Source organism: Anopheles gambiae, chromosome 2 (assembly GCF_943734735.2).
Source record: "Anopheles gambiae chromosome 2, idAnoGambNW_F1_1, whole genome shotgun sequence".
Taxonomy (NCBI): Eukaryota; Metazoa; Arthropoda; class Insecta; order Diptera; family Culicidae; genus Anopheles; species Anopheles gambiae.
This window is the reverse complement of record NC_064601.1, coordinates 55,733,429-55,750,620: the sequence shown is the minus strand read 5'-3', so window position 1 is coordinate 55,750,620 and position 17,192 is coordinate 55,733,429. Positions and strand designations below refer to the sequence as shown.

Below are 17,192 nucleotides of genomic sequence, written 5' to 3'. Positions count from 1 at the left end.
TGATTAACTTTTTGCCTACATTATTATTTCGGCAGCACGGGTGTTTTGGTTGTAGCGCATAATCGACGCGCTGCACGTGGTCAAGCATTATTAAACTGTGGAACGTGATGTTCGACCGGTGTAGTCAAGAGCCGCGTGCGTTAGCGTGGTTGTAGTTGCTAGGAAACGTAAACTATAGATAGCGCCGACGTATGATCGATGGTTTTGATTGGTTAGATAAACGAACCGAACCACCATCCACGGTGTTTTTAGCCCCAACATACATATGATACGGAATTGAATTGACGAATGGCACACACTGATCCTTGCAAGCAAGCTCCACAAAATCAGAAGAAATAGGGAAAGTCTATATAGTTTCCTCCACAGGTTAAGGATGGGTTGCAAATTGACAATATTGTATACCGTGAGTTTTAGCGGAAACTCTAAACGAAAGTGTAGGCACAGCTTGGCGCTACTGATTGTGTGCAACGAAACGCACCGAGTAAAACGAATTGCCTGAGATTGGTCTCGGTTCAAATGATTGCTCTGTACCGCTGCGGTATAGTAAAACATTATACTCGCATTTCTAAACTCCTTGCCATTGCACAGCAAGTGAATTGTCTGTTCCGCGGTTATGATTCTCAATAGCTCCATATGTACAGCGAAAGATGCATAAGACGTTCCCAGCATTTTCTTAGAAACTGGTACACAATGAACCTATTCATAACGAACTGTTAATGCCCGCCCCGTAAGCATATCTTCTCAAAAGAGAAAAAAAACACATTTAAAACAATTAACACTTTGGCCGCCGGTCTGACGTCACAGTTTTTCTGGTGAGCACGTAGCGCATGGCAAGAGAGCGATGAGAGCTACATTTTCTCGAGCGATTGTTTGCACTCTTTTGTTTCATTTTGATAAGCGGAGTAGCACATGTCGTTCTCGTTCTATCTTTCCTACCTTATTCGTTGTCAAGAGAATCATTGAGCGTGAGATACAAAGCTGAGTGGTTAGCAAACCCGTCATGCGAATTTATATGACGCGGCGCTTAAAGTGTTAAATTAAATGTCAGCTTGAAGGAAGGGAAAACACATTCAATGGAATGTGTGGTATCATCAATCAACACCCACTCAATATCCCTGTGCAGAACTTTTGTCCTTTGTAAAGAGATTTTTTAAAAGGAAGCTTTGCACCCACAACAACAATTATGTTTTTTTTCTTTCCTTTAAGTAGTAGTTACTATTATTTTATATTAATTGGATAATGATAAAATTATTTTCATATCAATCCACCATTCAATTCAGTTTTAGAATCATAATCTTCTTTTGTTTTGGAGGCAAAATAAATAATTGATTATTGCTTTTGTCCAATCTGCCTTTTCTACGCTTTTTTGCATAAATTATCGTAACCAACTAGTTTTCAAGCCTTTTCAAAACAATTTTTCACATGAAAATGATTCATCTACAACAATATAAATGATGTTTAAAGTTTAAAACATGTTAAGTTTCTAAAATACACATTCTAACACTAACAATGCAATTAACACGTTTACTTGTAATGTTTGTGAAGTGATTGTTTTATAACAAAATACAAACTATAGAGGATAAATTGTTTTACAATAAGATACATAAGAGACCCCTGTACCTTAATCATGCGTTTGGTTTGTACCATTTAATTTCATACGAATATCTTTAAACAATAAATAAAAAAAAAAAAAAAAAAAAAATATATATATATATATATATATATATATATATATATATATATATATATATATATATATATATATATATATATATATATATATATATATTAGAAAGAAAAGAACAAAACAGAGTGACACGCTCGCAAAAATCAGATCACCATATACCCATGTACATGATTTGATATGATGTGTATGAAGCATTACAAATATTTATTATTTATAATTTAAACTTATTACGGTACAAAATAAATAATAGATTCCTATAGCTCAATTGCCAACAAACTTTTTGTTTTCTAAAGAAACAATAAACAAATGCTGTATTGTAACAATCATCATTTTAACTTCGAACACATGTAACATTTCAAATATTCGAAAACAATCTTTGCTGAAGGAGGAGTTTCTGTGTAAAAAGCGAATCAATGGTTTATATTGAGACATTATTGTTCAAACCATTATTAGTTTGGGTCACCTTTTGCCACTGTTGAATTGGCTGTGTGTGACTTGACTATTTCACTTATTACAGGATAATAAAATTTGTCTATAGTTATTTGTCTATAGTTGTTATAGGATAGGGTTAGGTACATTAGAGATTTTGAACGCTTTACCACAACTAGTATCTTATGATTTAATTATTTAATGAGACCGCATTTTAAGTAGCAAATGGTTTAAAAACGAAGGTTAAACTGTAAACGTTACTAGCATGGTTTAATAACAACAGTACTCTCTAGTACCATTTTAATTGAAGTTTGAATGAAATGAGCAGTGATATAAAACTCACGTTTTTAAGGCAATTTTTTTTGTTGTGGATTAAAAACGTCTTTTTATTTTTTATATTAATTGTTTCATTGCTAATTTGAGCTAGCGAGTACGTGCGTGGCCACTATATCGCAGCACAAGGAAAATGATGAAATAATATATGTTTACTTCCATCCGATGCGAACCATAAACATATATAGATATGTACATGAGGCACTCCTGTCCTTGGCTGGGGAATTGCCTATGTTCATCACGACGGTGCACTGTAACATTCAAACATACATGTATGCGTGTACAGTTGCCATCCTCGTCGAGCGACACTTCAGGAATGTGATAGTGGATGTGGACATCATTAGATGCCTGCTAGGCTGTTCCTACTACGCTGACGGCGAGTGACACGGGTCAAAAGAGAAGTGAAAATCCGTATTAATCTTTTCAGAATGCTTGGTACCGGTCAACATCGCGCCGCCCGCCAAACACAACTTTAAATCATCAATAGCTGGCTTCTACCAAAACTACTCTACGGCATCGAAATAGTCACCTGGCAACGGGAAAATTTCCAAAAACAAATTGCACCACTCTACCATACCGCCATCAGCTGTGCTACTGGAGCTTTCGTCACGAGCCCCATAGCATCACTTCTGTGTGAAAGCGAACTTCATACCTTGGACCACACCATCACCGACAAGACAGTAGCAACTGCTGGACGAATGATGGAGAAAACCATCAAGGCCGATGTGCTTATTCAAAGGGCGAATTCACTCCGAAATCACCACACTAACTGGACAAACACTCCCCTCGGTCACCAAACTCATCCAAATCGGTAGTCGCATCTGGTACTGCCGCCCACCACAAATAGACTGGACCATAAACATCAGCTTCGGGCTGGTTTCAATAGTCTCATTGCAAACTGTCATTTTGATGAACTTCAAATATCATAACCACCATCTGATTTTCACTGACGGATCAGTACAAAACGATTCCACTGGCTGTGGAATCTACTCCAGCATCGACAATAGCGCCATCCGGCTAGCAGACCATACCTCAATCTTCACCGCAGAAGCAATAGCCCTGGTTATTGCTGCTGATGTAGGCCTCCCTAGAGACAAGCCAAACGTGATCTTTACAGACAGTGCAAGTGTCCTTCAAGCACTTGAATCTGGAACCACCCGCGACCCGAACATCCAACAACTCTGCAATATATCGAATTCACCTCGAGTCACATTCTTCTTGATTCCTGGTCACACATGTATCCAGGGAAACGAAATAGCAGACCGACTAGCCAACGCAGGACGTAATAACGTCGACATCACCGTCCGTCACATCTTAACCAAATGCCATGGATATACTGCGAAAAGGCATCACCTGCAAATTGGACCATAGCATCGACACCATCCTCTCACCAGACAGCGATTGCTAACGTAAACTGTTAAAATTCCTTCGTTTTACTAACCTTTATAAAGAACTCTCACCAAAACCATATTTGTAACAGACACTTTTTAATAAAATCAACAGATAATAGCTTTAAGTAAACCGAGACTACCCGGTATAATGTAACTGCAAGCTGACAAATGACAAATGACTTGCAAAGAAGAATTTTAGATTTTAAGCTTAGAATTAATCAACCAATTTAAAAAGGCGAATGAGACAAATTGGCTCAAAGTCTCTATAAAAATAAACAAAAAAAAAAGCTGACGGTGGGTCAGTTTCAAATAAGAGGTGCTTGTGTTCAGATCAAACAAATAATAAAATTTGCTATCGCTTTATCCATAACTATATATCACCCGATGTAGCGCGAAGATCAAGCATGGTACAAGTAAATATCTGCAACTAAGTAGCATTTCTCGATTTTTCAGCTTAATTACTGCAGTTAGACAACGATAGTTAGACAGATAGCCAACGCGGCAGTATCAACGCGATAAAGGGTAAGTATAGATAGTTGAAACTAAGTAGCATAAATAGCGCAGCGCAAAATTCACGATCAAACCCTAATCAACATAAACAAACGTTAGCAAAATTAAAAATCCAACCATGCAAAAGAGCATTCAATCTCAGGCATAATATAATAACAAACAATATACGAACCGATTAAGTATCGATCATCAAAACAATGCGACATTTCTCTTGTACGACTTCATTACACACATAAACCAAGAGTGTGTAAGATAAACACCAATACGAACACATTTGTTCGGATAAAAGAATCAATATTACTAACAAATAAAGACATCTTAGATCTTAAACCAAACGACCATACTGCATAAAACAAGGTTTCTTTGTAGCTGTTCAACAACAGTAGCTGACCAGATTATGTTGATTAGCACAGTCCACATCATCCTGAAGAAGAGCAAGACGTATTCACAGTCCACATCATCCTCGGATGCAAAACGTACTAGAAAGGTAAGGTTCATGGGGTATTGGAGGCTACAACGAAGAAAAGGCTGGGCAGAGTCAAACCGATACATCAAGTCACGCAGGTAAAGTGGATGCGAGACGCAGTTCAGGAGTCCGTAATGTATGATTAGAACGATCGTACAATGTTCGGAATCATTGGCTTTGTTTGTGAACGTTGGGTCTAAAACAAACCAACCTACCCAATGTGGCCAGGGCCGTGTGCCAAACTTCTGATGAAGGTCATACAGGAAAATGTATGAGGGGAGGAGGGGATGAGGGGATGGGAGGAGATGATTTTCGCTAGTATGTATTGAGAAGCTGATGCAACAGATAAACCTTAAAGACTCTGAAAAGAAGATGTTCCATCGTAGTTGTTTTGCACATTTTTTTGAAGTGTATTCGAAGTTATTGAATGTTTTGTAGATAATCATTAAAGACCAATTAAGTGATTTAATTTACAATATGCTCTCGTTCAATCGCTCTCTTTCTCTCTCTCTCTCTCTCTCTCTCTCTCTCTCTCTCTCTCTCTCTCTCTCTCTCTCTCTCTACTGTCAAAAATCAACATTTACCGTGTACCTGTTTTCGGCAGCGTTCAAAGTGAAAAATAACATGTTTTTCGTGATTTAAAAATTTCAAACAGGTTAAAATAAATTTTGTAACCATACAATCTTTCATAAAAACCACACTTTCACTGTTCTGGTTCTCGTAATCATAAAATCTGCCGAACTGTTGGCTGATAGCAAATCTGCCGAAAAATGTTAATATTACAATTTATTTGATATTTTTGAAAATATGCAAGGAAATGTTGTACAACTTCCTGTATAAGAATAAGAAATGAGCATATTTTATGTCAAAGTTATATTTTCAGACAATTGTTGTGTTTTTGCATAATTTCACGTTTTTAGTTACCCTACCGAAAACTGATACAATAGTTATATAAAAATAGATATCTCAATCGACATTTATTATTAAAAAAATATTACAAAATCAAAAAATTAATCAAATCAATATTGTCAATTGATCTGAGTTTGAGTTAAGTTTCACACTTTCAACTCCACTTAGCACCGCTTCGAAGCCGGTTAGTTCAATTGTTGTTCATTTGTTGTTTCTTTGTCAATAACGCTTAGACTTTCCGCGAATACAAAAAATATGTTGCGGTTTCTAAATATGTTGTTACAAAATGTCAGGTACGTACAAAATAGTACGGTTTTTCAAAAAAATATAAAATTCCGAACGCGCCGCAACGCCAAGTATAGGAAGCTTTGTGGTTTGTGCGGTAGTGCAGGTGAACGATTTATGTAAGCAGAGGCGCGCGCTCTAAACAGATTTGAATGCATTTTTTTTAATTTAAGATTTTTTGATTGCATTTGAGATTAAAACATAAGTTTGAATTTTTGACAGCTTGTTGGACACAAGTGAAATGAGGATTGAAGAAAAATTTGAGATACACAAAAGTTTACATTTTTACCAGTAAACATATCAAATTAAAATCAAATAGATGTTGTCTTTCCGGGTGTAATTTTGCTCAAGCACGATGATGATAATATATAGGAACACTACTGCAATGATGAATCAACAAAAAATGTTAAAGTATATTCATGGTAATGCACTAGTCGTTTGGCGACATTATTCATGCAAAAAGGAGACAAAGTTTGTTTTTTAACGCATCAATGTTCGGAAAAGAACAAAATTACTTAAAATTATCTAAAACACGCAGACATCAGTGTGTCAGGTATAGATGTAGTTTAAAAGTATCTAAATGTTGTTACAAACATCTCTTGGATTACTAAAGACTTTTTGACAAATAAATAGCAGTAGTCAGCATGCGTTCCATATCTGTTACCTCATTAAAACCCATTTTGTTACCATTGTTGGTTAGCATTTATTGGAGCAATTTCTATCAAATTTTCAACTGGTGCTATTTTTATTTTGCACAGCTTTTAGGAATATTACGGTTAACTTAAAATATGCAACATCAACATACTATAGTAGGAATTTTCAAACTTTTCAGTTCGTAGACCGCATCACAAATACTGTTGTGGAGGACCATTTAGTCGTTACATTATCTAAAAAATCGATATATACGTTTCAATATCGAATCAAAAAGAAAACACTTACTAATGCTAACTTTGCTTTTATTGATGTTTGATCTTAGTTTTTTTAGCCAACATAACATTTTGATCTAAAAAGTAATAAGATTTTTTTTAATCTAAGCAAAGTCATTGCAAACCGCATTAAAGTCACTCAAAGACCGCGGACCGCAGTTTGATAAACCAATATACCAAAGTAATGACTTCTAAATTAAAAAAAGTCACAAATGATAAGATAATTACAATATTACAATTACAATTAACAGCCAAAATATACTTGTATAATCATCATTTTTTATTAAATTTGATTCATTAATGTAATGTATTACTTATTTGATGCAATTGGTGTAGACAATTCGGTTATTTCTGTCTTTTTAGTGATTTAAAACTTTTGGAAAAATTGAAAATGATTTTTCATTTCACAATTGATGGAGAAAATTGTAGGGGAAGGTAGGTAAAGACGGACACATTAAGGGAAATGGTAAAAATCTAGGGATACATAAATGCAACGACCATGAATATTTGCATACATTATCTTACACTCATGTTTTATCAGAAAATGTGTTAAACCTTTTAAGTTTCCATCGATTTTTCCGTTTTTTTGAAACACATGAATGAAAAACATGATTTTTTTTTCGTGCAGTTTTGAAATGTTCGGGAAAGACGGACACCTGATATGAGAAAGATGGACACCATGAAGAGTAAGATAGACACCTATAAAAAAAACGTTAGAAATTGAAGAGGTTTATAGTATTTTTACATATCCTTCTGTTTCCACATCATAGTACGTACAAAACCCAATTCTAGGCTAATTGCAACGACAGTTCATTCAGCCATGAATTTAGAAATTGTAAGCGGCGCTTGTAATATATCGTAGAATTCAGAATCTAAAGCATTATTGAAATATCGGGCACTGGCAGCTGACGTTGCACCAGCTTACAGAACAACAGTCTAGAACTTACCTTTAGGACATTACTTCGCGGAAAGCTCGCCACCCCAGCATTTTTAGGGGTCTTGTTAATAGCTTAGCCATTTTCCACCATGTCAAAATTCAACATTTGATATTTGTAATCCCATAGAATTACAAATATCTATTCTATTCTATTCTATTCATCACCAATTGATATAAGAAATAAAATAAATCAATAAATTTGGTGTCCATCTTTCCCTACGACAAAGTGTCCGTCTTGGTGTCAGGATGTTTAAACCACCAGAAAACAATATTTTGTATTGCTTTCATTCTCATTTTTTCGCCAGTTTTTTCATTAATGTTCATGACAACTCATTCATGAAACAAAACTTCCAAAAATATAAACAATAACCAGTTGTAGAGCTTAAGATCCGCAGTAATCAAATTATATCCACAACGGTGCAATCGATTAAAAATTTATTTTTTTCGTGGATTTAAACAATTTTGCATCTTTTATGCCAAAAATGTTCTCTAATGTGTTGATTAACTTTAATTTAGGATGCTGCATTGTTGTTTTTTCGAAAATTACCTTTTTCATGCATTTATGAGAAGTGTCCATTATACCCGCAGTGTCCGTCTTAATTTCCCCTACTGATTTGCCATTAGAACTCGGGGAAAGACTGTACAATTAGGAATTAGGTATTAGGTTAGGAAGTAGAAATTAGGTACCCATTTTATTAAACTAATTTGTTGTGTATGTTTAGTTTTAGTTTGTTTGTTGTTGAAAGTGGCATAAAAAACAACAACTTAATTAATTAAATCCTCTCATGTGATGAACTCTTCATGATCTCATAAATTAACACCGTCATACGATTACAATGATGAAAGGAGGATCTCTAGGATAGGATAAAGGTAATAATAAAAAAAAGAAATGTTATCACATGTTTTGCTCATCGGACGCTTGGAATTCGAAGAAATGTTCTATTTCGCACCCAATTGTGTATTTTGTACAAAGAAAAAACTATCACCATAGAATGTCATCGGTATTTTAACTCTGCTTTATGCATTTACGCCAAAAAGAGAATAATTTCAAAAATCGTTCGATTTGTAAGAAAAATGAATACTTTTTAGTCAAGCAATTCTGGACGCTTTTTTTACTTATAAGCATATAAAAATGGATTTATATTTTATATATGTTTATTCGACCGCAGTATTAAGTTATGCTTATGTTAGGAAACAACAAAATAGAAGCTATAGAACTATGCTTAAGTAAGCTAGACTTTTATAATTGTGCTACTGATATGAATCAAATAACAACATTGGAATTATTTAACTATCATTTTACTATCTGATTTATAAGTGTATTTACCCATAATGTATTAATGATTATCTAATCGTTTTATCATTTAAAAAAAAAAGCAACTCTTCCCCTCGACGAGTCTCGTTATTATGCGACATATACTTCTGCACGTGTTAAACCCGAGCTGCAGTGAATGCTCTTGTTTCGCTTTCTCTTCATTCGTCATCAATGTGCAAAACCTGTCTCTCCTCCCAAGCAGTGCTGAAGCGCCACGAAACGCACAACGTTCGAATCGACATGCCGGCTTCAGTGTCTCCCATCGGTAGTGAAAGTCACAAACACCGTAAACGGCAAATAGATAGCGTCCAGTCTAAATGAGAAAGAAAGAGATGCTGAAGACTGGTCAATAGAACAACCCATTTCGAAGCGCTTGGGTCGAAATCATCGACGTCAGATTTTTGAATATATTCGCTCATCTCGATCCCGTTAGGTGGCGAAGACGGGATGGATCGTCGTCCATGGGCTGTATGGCGTATGCGAGCTCGGAATATGACACCGAATATTAGTGATCGCTTGATCTCGAGCTCTGAGCGACTGTTTCGTCAATTTTCGCTGCTCTTGTGCAAACGAATCTGACGGTGCTGTGATTGACTGTGTGGTTTAAAGTATATTTAACGTTGATGAGCAAATGAAATTCCAAAATTAAAGCTACTCTTTAACAGGCTATACCTGCTGTAAAAATATACCATAGTGCTTAATTACCTTATCAAATTTAACTATGAATGAACGATTGATGTGTTTAGTCGTTGGTTTACTTTCCATCCAAGTGATATGTGGCTTAAGAAATTGGAATAGACACCGTTATGAGGATAGAACGGCTCCAACGCTACCGGAAGATTATGTGTCGAACGAGTATGAATTAGAGGAGGAGCGGTTCGTCAACTTCGTCACTGTGCGCCCGGAATACTTCGAGATAAATCGTGCTCGACCAATTATCGACTGGATTACGGGTGTCATCGGTGCTCCTGTTTTTGCAAGTGATTCCTCGGGACCGTCACAAAATTGCACTCCATGCAGTGAGTACGAGTAGTTTATTGTTGCCATTGTTGCAATCTCTCTCAATTTCTCACAAAATGTTTATGTAAAAAAAAAAAAAAACAAATGATTTCGAATTGGTGCAATTAGAATACGCACATCGTTATAAAAAAAAAGGAAATCTAATTCACGTAGCTACACCATGTTTCAAACTTATCAAAATTAGGAATGGATACCAAAAGAAAGTCTTACACACATCTCAATGCTCTTTCCGCTACAGAGTGTGGTTCGGTGGAACCAATAAACGAACGAATAGTGGGTGGCATACCTGTGGAGGACAATAGCTTCTCTTGGATGGCTGCCCTGTACTACGACAATAAGTTTTGTTGCGGTGGCTCCTTGCTTTCGGATCGATACGTCATAACGGCAGCCCATTGTACAACCAAACCAGATCGGGGACTGTTTCGCGTGCAGTTTGGCATAAACGATCGAAGCAAACCGATCGCCACATCCATCGAGCGAAGCGTGAAGCGAATCCTGACAAACTGGTACAATGCCTTCAACAATAACAACGATATAGCGCTGCTCGAGCTCACATACCCGGTGGCGATCAGCGATCGTGTGATGCCTATTTGCCTGCCACAGGCCACAGAAATGTATGAGGGAAGTCGGGGCATAGTTACTGGATGGGGTAGGACGAAAGCGGGTGGTGGACTATCGGGGACATTGATGCAAACCGAAGTTCCAATCTTAACCAACCGTGAGTGTCGCCGTGCTGGGTATTGGGCGTTTCAGATTACGAACAAGATGCTCTGCGCCGGATATCTAGAGGGAGGCAAAGATTCCTGTCAGGTATAATGATATTGAAAGTGATATTTTTGTTTGTTTGTTTGCCATTGAAGTGTATGTTTTCTTTCTATTCTGCTGACAACAGGGTGACAGTGGAGGACCACTGCAGGTACTGAACACTAAATCAAATCATTATGAGCTAGTCGGAGTTGTTTCGTGGGGACGTGCCTGTGCTCAGAAGAACTTTCCTGGAGTGTACACGCGTGTCAGTCAGTATCTGTATTGGATTAATCGTAACATTAAGGATTCCTGTTTATGTAGCTAAGGATCACGCAACACTTCGAGTCAGACATACTTTATTTTTAAAATAGCATATTCGTAAGACATCTAAAGGGATGTGCATTGTGTTGGACGGAGTTTATAAATGTACGCGCATCCTGGAGTCGATGAGTGTTTTTTTTTTTGTAATATGTTACCAATAAAAGAAGACATTCTGACTTGTTTTAGCCTACAATACTAATAAGTGTTCTTTAGAAGAGTAAGATTCAATACCCCCACTGGACGGAGTGCTGCTTAGAGCAGTCTAGAGATGAGAACAGCGACCACAGTAACGATCATACCGAGCGAGCTAATGGCTGAGCCAGTGGACGGAAGATCGAGACACTCGACGGGCTGTGGGCTCAGGTTTTTGCACAGCGCGTGACGGAAGCTGCTCACAGACAGTTTCTGCAGCTCATCATCGTAAGTCTTAAAGAGGAGGAAAATCATGAATAAAACATGTTCTTGTTTGTATGTTTGTATAGAGCAACAGAAAAATACACACCTGCTTAAAGGCGACGGTAGGAACACTTTTTAGCGGCGACTGCAGCTTGTTAGTCACATCACCGTGTTGCTTCAGCAGCTGGCTTCCCTCAGTGCTGTTGGCACAATCCATGATAGCTTGCCACTGGTCTATTTTCACCTCATCGGCACAGCGCTTCGTGGGGAATGCACCGTCCTTCAGCTGGGCACGATGCATCAAACAGTTGACGTAGTCGAGGGTGAGGTCTTCCTTGGAAATGTTCGGCTGATACGAGTTACCCTGGATATGTTGGATCGCACATGCGTGCACCTTGTTGCCGTAACATTCGTTTTCGCCATGATGGCAGGTAAACATCACATCCGAACCTTGCGTCGTATAGGACGACTTGCCGAAGGGCACCAGATGCAGCTCTAGATTCTTTTTGAGCTCCTTCGCCACCGGATACAGCTGTTCGTTGATAAACCGAGCACTATCCGGGCAGAGCGATTCGTAGTACACGTATACGGGCACCTGCAAGTTGAACAAACGTTTGATTAAGCAACTACACAGTCATTAGCAATCGCCATGCGAATGGCTTTTCAGTGTTACCGCCCGTGTTACGAAACTTCGGGAACGATCGTAAAATAATAAGGTATAGGCCTATGTTCATTCCCCGCCGCGATAGACGTGCGAGTCACGTTCTCGGTTCAAATCGGCGACATTACTTTAAATCGCGCAAACCTATGTGTTTTTATATTAAAGTACACCTCTGTATATGGCGTTCCGTCTTCATGGAAATACTACGCTCATAATGATGTCGATGACCTTCTCTAGACCTTTGCTAACTCATAAGCTCCTCTTGAAGTACCCCGTGATGTCATTGTAATTATAGGTACGGCAAATACGGCTGAATCATCGAAGGTTCGAATAACTGAATTTTGCAAAATATACGACACATGTCACATGCCAATGCAAACAAATGCATTCTTCAAGATGGACTCCACCAGACTCAATGGAATTTATCAGCAGAGAGAGAACGTTGGTTTTTTTCAGGAGGAACAGTCCGAAAAGGCCGTATTGTTTAGAGGGAACGCTGTATTGGGATTCAATTGGTATGTGTTTTTTAATCGTATTGCAATTGAGTTATCTAACAAACACACTGTGTCAATCCAATATATAAAAAAACAATCTAAAAGATGAAGGAATGTTTTTTCCGAGATAATTAAAAACCAGCGACTAACTATTAAATCAACCTTTTAATTTAGAAATACTAAAATCGATAAACTTGGAAGTTTAAAAATATCCGAACGGACCAGAGAGTTAGATGATAATGATATCGCTTTTACTCCTTAATAGAATCCAAATGGTCAAAAAGCACTTTAAATAGTGTAACATTGTAATCTTTTTTTATTAGCTTTTGATTACTATGCAACGAGGAAAAAATAACGAACAATGTCCAATTTATTGTAATGCATTTTACTGTCTTCGTCCGTCTGTAAACACATAAAACTTGGAAGAAGGAACTAAAAAAGCTTTGTCTACGGGAAGTGCGCGTGCTTTGGTCCTAGCAGTTGATATTTTCGGTGTATTTTAGTTGGCATGGAGATGTGTGTGGAGCTTTCTTGACCTTGACAACGAAACGACCTTCATTTCTCAACCTTGTGTTGCCTACTTCTGTCTTGCGTATGAACACTTTACACGCAAACCGCCAATGTATGCACGATCAATACGAAGGGACGCTTTAAAAATGGGGGAGCTTTAAAAATAACAGAACTTATTGCTCCATAAATGATGAGGAATTAGTTGGCGCGTTTTTTTTTTGCATTCTGTTGCTTACGTGCTCCCGGCTTATAGCCATTGCTAAATGGACTAGGGAGAGAAACGGGTTACACCACGGCACGAAATGCTATGTACAGCTACGACGTCAGCAACAAATACTTCTAACCGTTGCAAACAATCACTGCTGCAGTGCATTAAGGCCGCTTCGACGCACCATATGCCGGCGCGGCCTAGTTTGTTTTTCGGGCTGTACCCGAGTTTTGTTTATTAAAAACAACAGGTTCATAATTTATCTATAGACGGCTTTTTAGCGGCGCATTTTTGTCGCGTTCATTCATGTAAATAGGAATGCATTGGGGTGAAATTGATTTGAGGAGCGGTTGTTGGTTCCGATGCATTTTCAGAACCATACCGTTCGGTCTGATAGCTGGATAGTTGTGTTTTTGTTTCCCTTTCTGACCCTAAAACGACCGGATCGAGCTTAGGTTTCCGGTCCGTCGTGCATTTAAAAAAAAAAGCAACAGCAGCAAACAGAGGCACACACATACATACAAACATACTCTGTCTGGCAGAGAAGTGCACGCATGGTAAAAGAAGAAAACCACTTTCCACGCCGTACCAAGCGATGGTGCTGGCCACACCTTAAACTCGGTACATGTTGCTGGACGCTTTGCTGTGGCTGCTGCGTCCATACAGTTGGGTCGCGCGTCGCTGAACTCTTCCCCTTTTTTATCGTGTTTGATACAACGTGTGTATGTGTATGTGTCGACAGAGGTCACACAGAGTGCAAAGCATTATTGCTGTCTTCCTCAACGATCGATGATCTTCGCACGATCGCGCGATACGTCCGCGCTAATGAATGCAGCAAGCCGCGGCTGGAAAACTACCTACTTTTGATTGGCCATAGCAGGCGACGGCATACACGCTCAGCAGAAGCAAGCTTTTGAACAGCATCCTGAACAATGGCGGTTATGTTGGAATACGCGGCAACAGATTAACAACGGTTCAACAAACTCTCACTCCCGACAACCTAACGGCCGTACCCCGAAAACGAGTTACGATACCAAACGAAGATTCTTTTCAACGAACGCGATCTTTCGAGATCTTTTAAGGGAGGCAGGGCTCTTCCGCTTGATACACGCTTGTACAACGCTCTCCGAGATCGCGCTTATGAGAGGAGCCTCCACTCGTTACAAACGTCGCACACTGACTAACCGTACAGGCATGGTTCGCTGCGGTATGGAAACACATTCAACCTTTCAAAGGTGGCTCCGTGTGTGTCCAGCATGCCAGCACACCATCGATACGTGTGGTGAGAGTGAGTAGGCACGTTTGCTCCAACCATTGTAACGATGCTTCTCTCGTTTTGGCACATGCGTAAATAGCGGCGGTCTCGTGGACCTGTTTTGTTCGGAATTCTAAAGCAATAACGTTTTTTTTTATAGAGAATTTTAAAGCCATCATATTGTGACTGTTAACGTACAAACTCACATATCGCGACGGATTGGTGAATCCGGTGGATTGGGGAAACATTTGTAGAATTTTGTTTTTTTTTTGTGCTGCTAGGGCACGCTACCGATCGATACATATTTGTATAACAACCGGTTCAGTTTTTCTCAAACACTTTCACAAGCACACTATTTACGCCTGTATCCGATGTGGTAAATGGTGCAGTACACTATTACTCATCATTTGTTTACTCATCCAATTATTCATTAGCCTGCAGGTGCCATTCGTCGTCAACAAATGCAAACAGTTTCAAGCGGCAAAGGCAAAAAGCTCCCAGTGGCGGATTCAAGCTGAAGGATCATGTAACTCGCGATTGATACATGGTATTTTGTTATTTTTTCGATTATTTTTATTTTTATTTTATTTTGGAAGAAAAATAATATTTTTTTCAAAATTGATGTTTTATTAATTGCACTGTAATTAAATGCTAAACATGTTCAATATGAGACTGCGCTTGGTGAGGGAACATTGCAATATGCTACCATTTTGTTAAGTTGCACAAACACAACAAAGCTACGGACAATAAAAAGAACCGGTATTTGCATAATCACGTTCTTGCCACGCCGTATGCATGACAAAGCCCTTAAGAATGTTCAATTTAAAGTTCAACGGTAACATTCTGGGACACATGGGAAACGGACAAACTTCACAGAAGTGGGAAAACAAGCGAAGAAAAAACCATACTCGTCATGATATTGTTTCAACAGCTGCATCCAAAAATTGATGATAGGCATTGGGTAATGATGTATTGCGTGTCTATTATATGAAATCGAATATTTTAAATTTTCCGTTCAACTTCAATTGAACACTAAACAAAATGCTCGAAGTTGCCTCATCTAAAAAACCAATCTTAACCATACCGTTATTAGTCATAGTACGTTAATAATAAGAAAGACGTGTAACTATGTTAATGTTAATTTTCGCGAAACAAATGGAATGTAAATTCCAGTCCTTAACAAAAACACGTTAGTTTTTTATAGTAACTAATCACTAAACACGCATGCATAAGTCTAATTATAATTTCTAATTCCGCATAACAAACCTTGCCCTGTTATAACAAACAAATACAGTCATAATAGTTCGTTTTTAAGATTTTATTTACAAAAAAAACGCATTCGCTCGGTAAAGCTAATCACTCAAAACCAGTCCTTTGCTTCGTAAATCCGCCTTTGCCTCTTTAATCTGTTCCATCAGCTCTTTGGCAGCTTCTTCACAGTTGTTGAAGGTGAAGGTGCGATACAACACCACCGTGGCAGAGAAGATCTGCAAGCATATATGAAGAAAGTAGAAGTGAGAAGATGCTATCATCGCTAAACTAGACAGTTGCTCCAACTTACACCAAATAAAAGTACCAAAAATAGGGGCGAAAGTTGAATTTCTAGCATGTACTCGTCCAACAGTGGATGTTTCACTTGACGAAGAACAATTGCAAAATAAACACTGAAAAAACAGGCTGCAGCCATAAACCATTCGAACAGTTTCGTCATTTTGTCTTAATGGGCGCGAAGAGAGTCACTCTTTTAAGTTCAATAACTCGATGAGATTAATCTGTAAAATGCGTCGAGCCTAAAAAGCCTAAAAATGTGTTACCCAAAATTAGTCTTGCGATGTAAATCTTGCGGGAAAGAATATTACCTATAAGAGAAACATTAGCTGTGAACTAATGAGTCAACAAACTTACGAAATGTTAAATGTATCGTTTATAACAAAATAATCTACAGAACTGTTATCACTATTTGGCACCCAAATTTGTGTTATTAGTTCTTTTGCAATGTTTACAATGTTTACAATGTTGTTAAAACAGGGAAAATAATACGAGCTTATAAAATACGACGGCACAAATGACGTACAAACTAACGAAAGAGACAGCGAAACCGGCAAACATGTGTTTGTCTCTTTTTAAGACGTCTTGCTGTCAAACGTCAAACGAGAGCCAATGGGCCTTTTCGCCGGGATATATGAAGCTGTTTAAAATGACCGTTGTTATGTGATCTTTTTTAACAACAACAAGAATATTTTTAAGTTTCGAGTTTCGTACATCCTCGAATCCAAAAGAAAGCTGCAATCGTACAGAGAATCATAGTCGTACGGATGTTAAGATGATCTTATTAAAAAGTTGATGATCAGCTTGAAAATGTTACTCATTCATGTCATAAAATACAAAATGT

The 17,192-nt window shown here is 37.9% G+C and overlaps 3 protein-coding genes across 6 annotated transcripts; 1 reads left to right on the top strand and 2 right to left on the bottom strand.

Annotated features, from left to right (window-relative positions):
- Positions 1-9,705: 9,705 nt before the first annotated feature.
- LOC1274693 (trypsin) lies at positions 9,706-11,471 on the top strand. Its single transcript, XM_313850.5, has 3 exons — positions 9,706-10,207; positions 10,447-11,018; positions 11,101-11,471. Exons 1-3 carry the CDS (start codon positions 9,910-9,912, stop codon positions 11,278-11,280), a joined length of 1,050 nt encoding a protein of 349 aa, XP_313850.6. The 5' UTR covers positions 9,706-9,909; the 3' UTR covers positions 11,281-11,471.
- On the bottom strand, positions 11,295-14,763 carry LOC1274692 (GILT-like protein 1). Its single transcript, XM_313849.5, has 3 exons — positions 14,407-14,763; positions 11,779-12,267; positions 11,295-11,702 (listed from the first exon to the last, which is right to left on the bottom strand). The coding sequence occupies exons 1-3, from the start codon at positions 14,467-14,469 to the stop codon at positions 11,529-11,531; spliced, it is 726 nt and encodes a 241-aa protein (XP_313849.3). The 5' UTR covers positions 14,470-14,763; the 3' UTR covers positions 11,295-11,528.
- Positions 14,764-16,108: 1,345 nt separating this feature from the next.
- On the bottom strand, positions 16,109-16,886 carry LOC4576788 (dolichol-phosphate mannosyltransferase subunit 3). 4 transcript variants are annotated; one of them, XM_061652745.1, is made up of 3 exons: positions 16,660-16,886; positions 16,362-16,599; positions 16,109-16,287 (listed from the first exon to the last, which is right to left on the bottom strand). In XM_061652745.1, the coding sequence occupies exons 2-3, from the start codon at positions 16,509-16,511 to the stop codon at positions 16,153-16,155; spliced, it is 285 nt and encodes a 94-aa protein (XP_061508729.1). In that variant the 5' UTR covers positions 16,512-16,599; positions 16,660-16,886; the 3' UTR covers positions 16,109-16,152. The 4 variants fall into 4 exon arrangements, with proteins under 4 accessions (XP_061508729.1, XP_061508731.1, XP_001237549.1 ...); XM_061652747.1 differs by having other exon boundaries at positions 16,362-16,590; positions 16,706-16,884; XM_001237548.4 differs by having other exon boundaries at positions 16,362-16,590; positions 16,660-16,880.
- Between the last annotated feature and the right edge of the window lie 306 nt (positions 16,887-17,192).

Coding starts and splice junctions, on each gene's coding strand:
- LOC4576788 (XM_061652745.1), bottom strand. CDS start 16,511: ATGACGAAACTGTTCGAATGGTTTATGGCTGCAGCCTGTTTTTTCAGT. Junction 16,288..16,361: donor TTTTGGTACTTTTATTTGGT/GTAAGTTGGAGC, acceptor ATATGCTTGCAG/ATCTTCTCTGCCACGGTGGT.
- LOC1274693 (XM_313850.5), top strand. CDS start 9,910: ATGAATGAACGATTGATGTGTTTAGTCGTTGGTTTACTTTCCATCCAA. Junction 10,208..10,446: donor ACAAAATTGCACTCCATGCA/GTGAGTACGAGT, acceptor TTTCCGCTACAG/AGTGTGGTTCGGTGGAACCA. Junction 11,019..11,100: donor GAGGCAAAGATTCCTGTCAG/GTATAATGATAT, acceptor TGCTGACAACAG/GGTGACAGTGGAGGACCACT.
- LOC1274692 (XM_313849.5), bottom strand. CDS start 14,469: ATGCTGTTCAAAAGCTTGCTTCTGCTGAGCGTGTATGCCGTCGCCTGC. Junction 12,268..14,406: donor CCTGCTATGGCCAATCAAAA/GTAGGTAGTTTT, acceptor TTCAACTTGCAG/GTGCCCGTATACGTGTACTA. Junction 11,703..11,778: donor CTACCGTCGCCTTTAAGCAG/GTGTGTATTTTT, acceptor CTCCTCTTTAAG/ACTTACGATGATGAGCTGCA.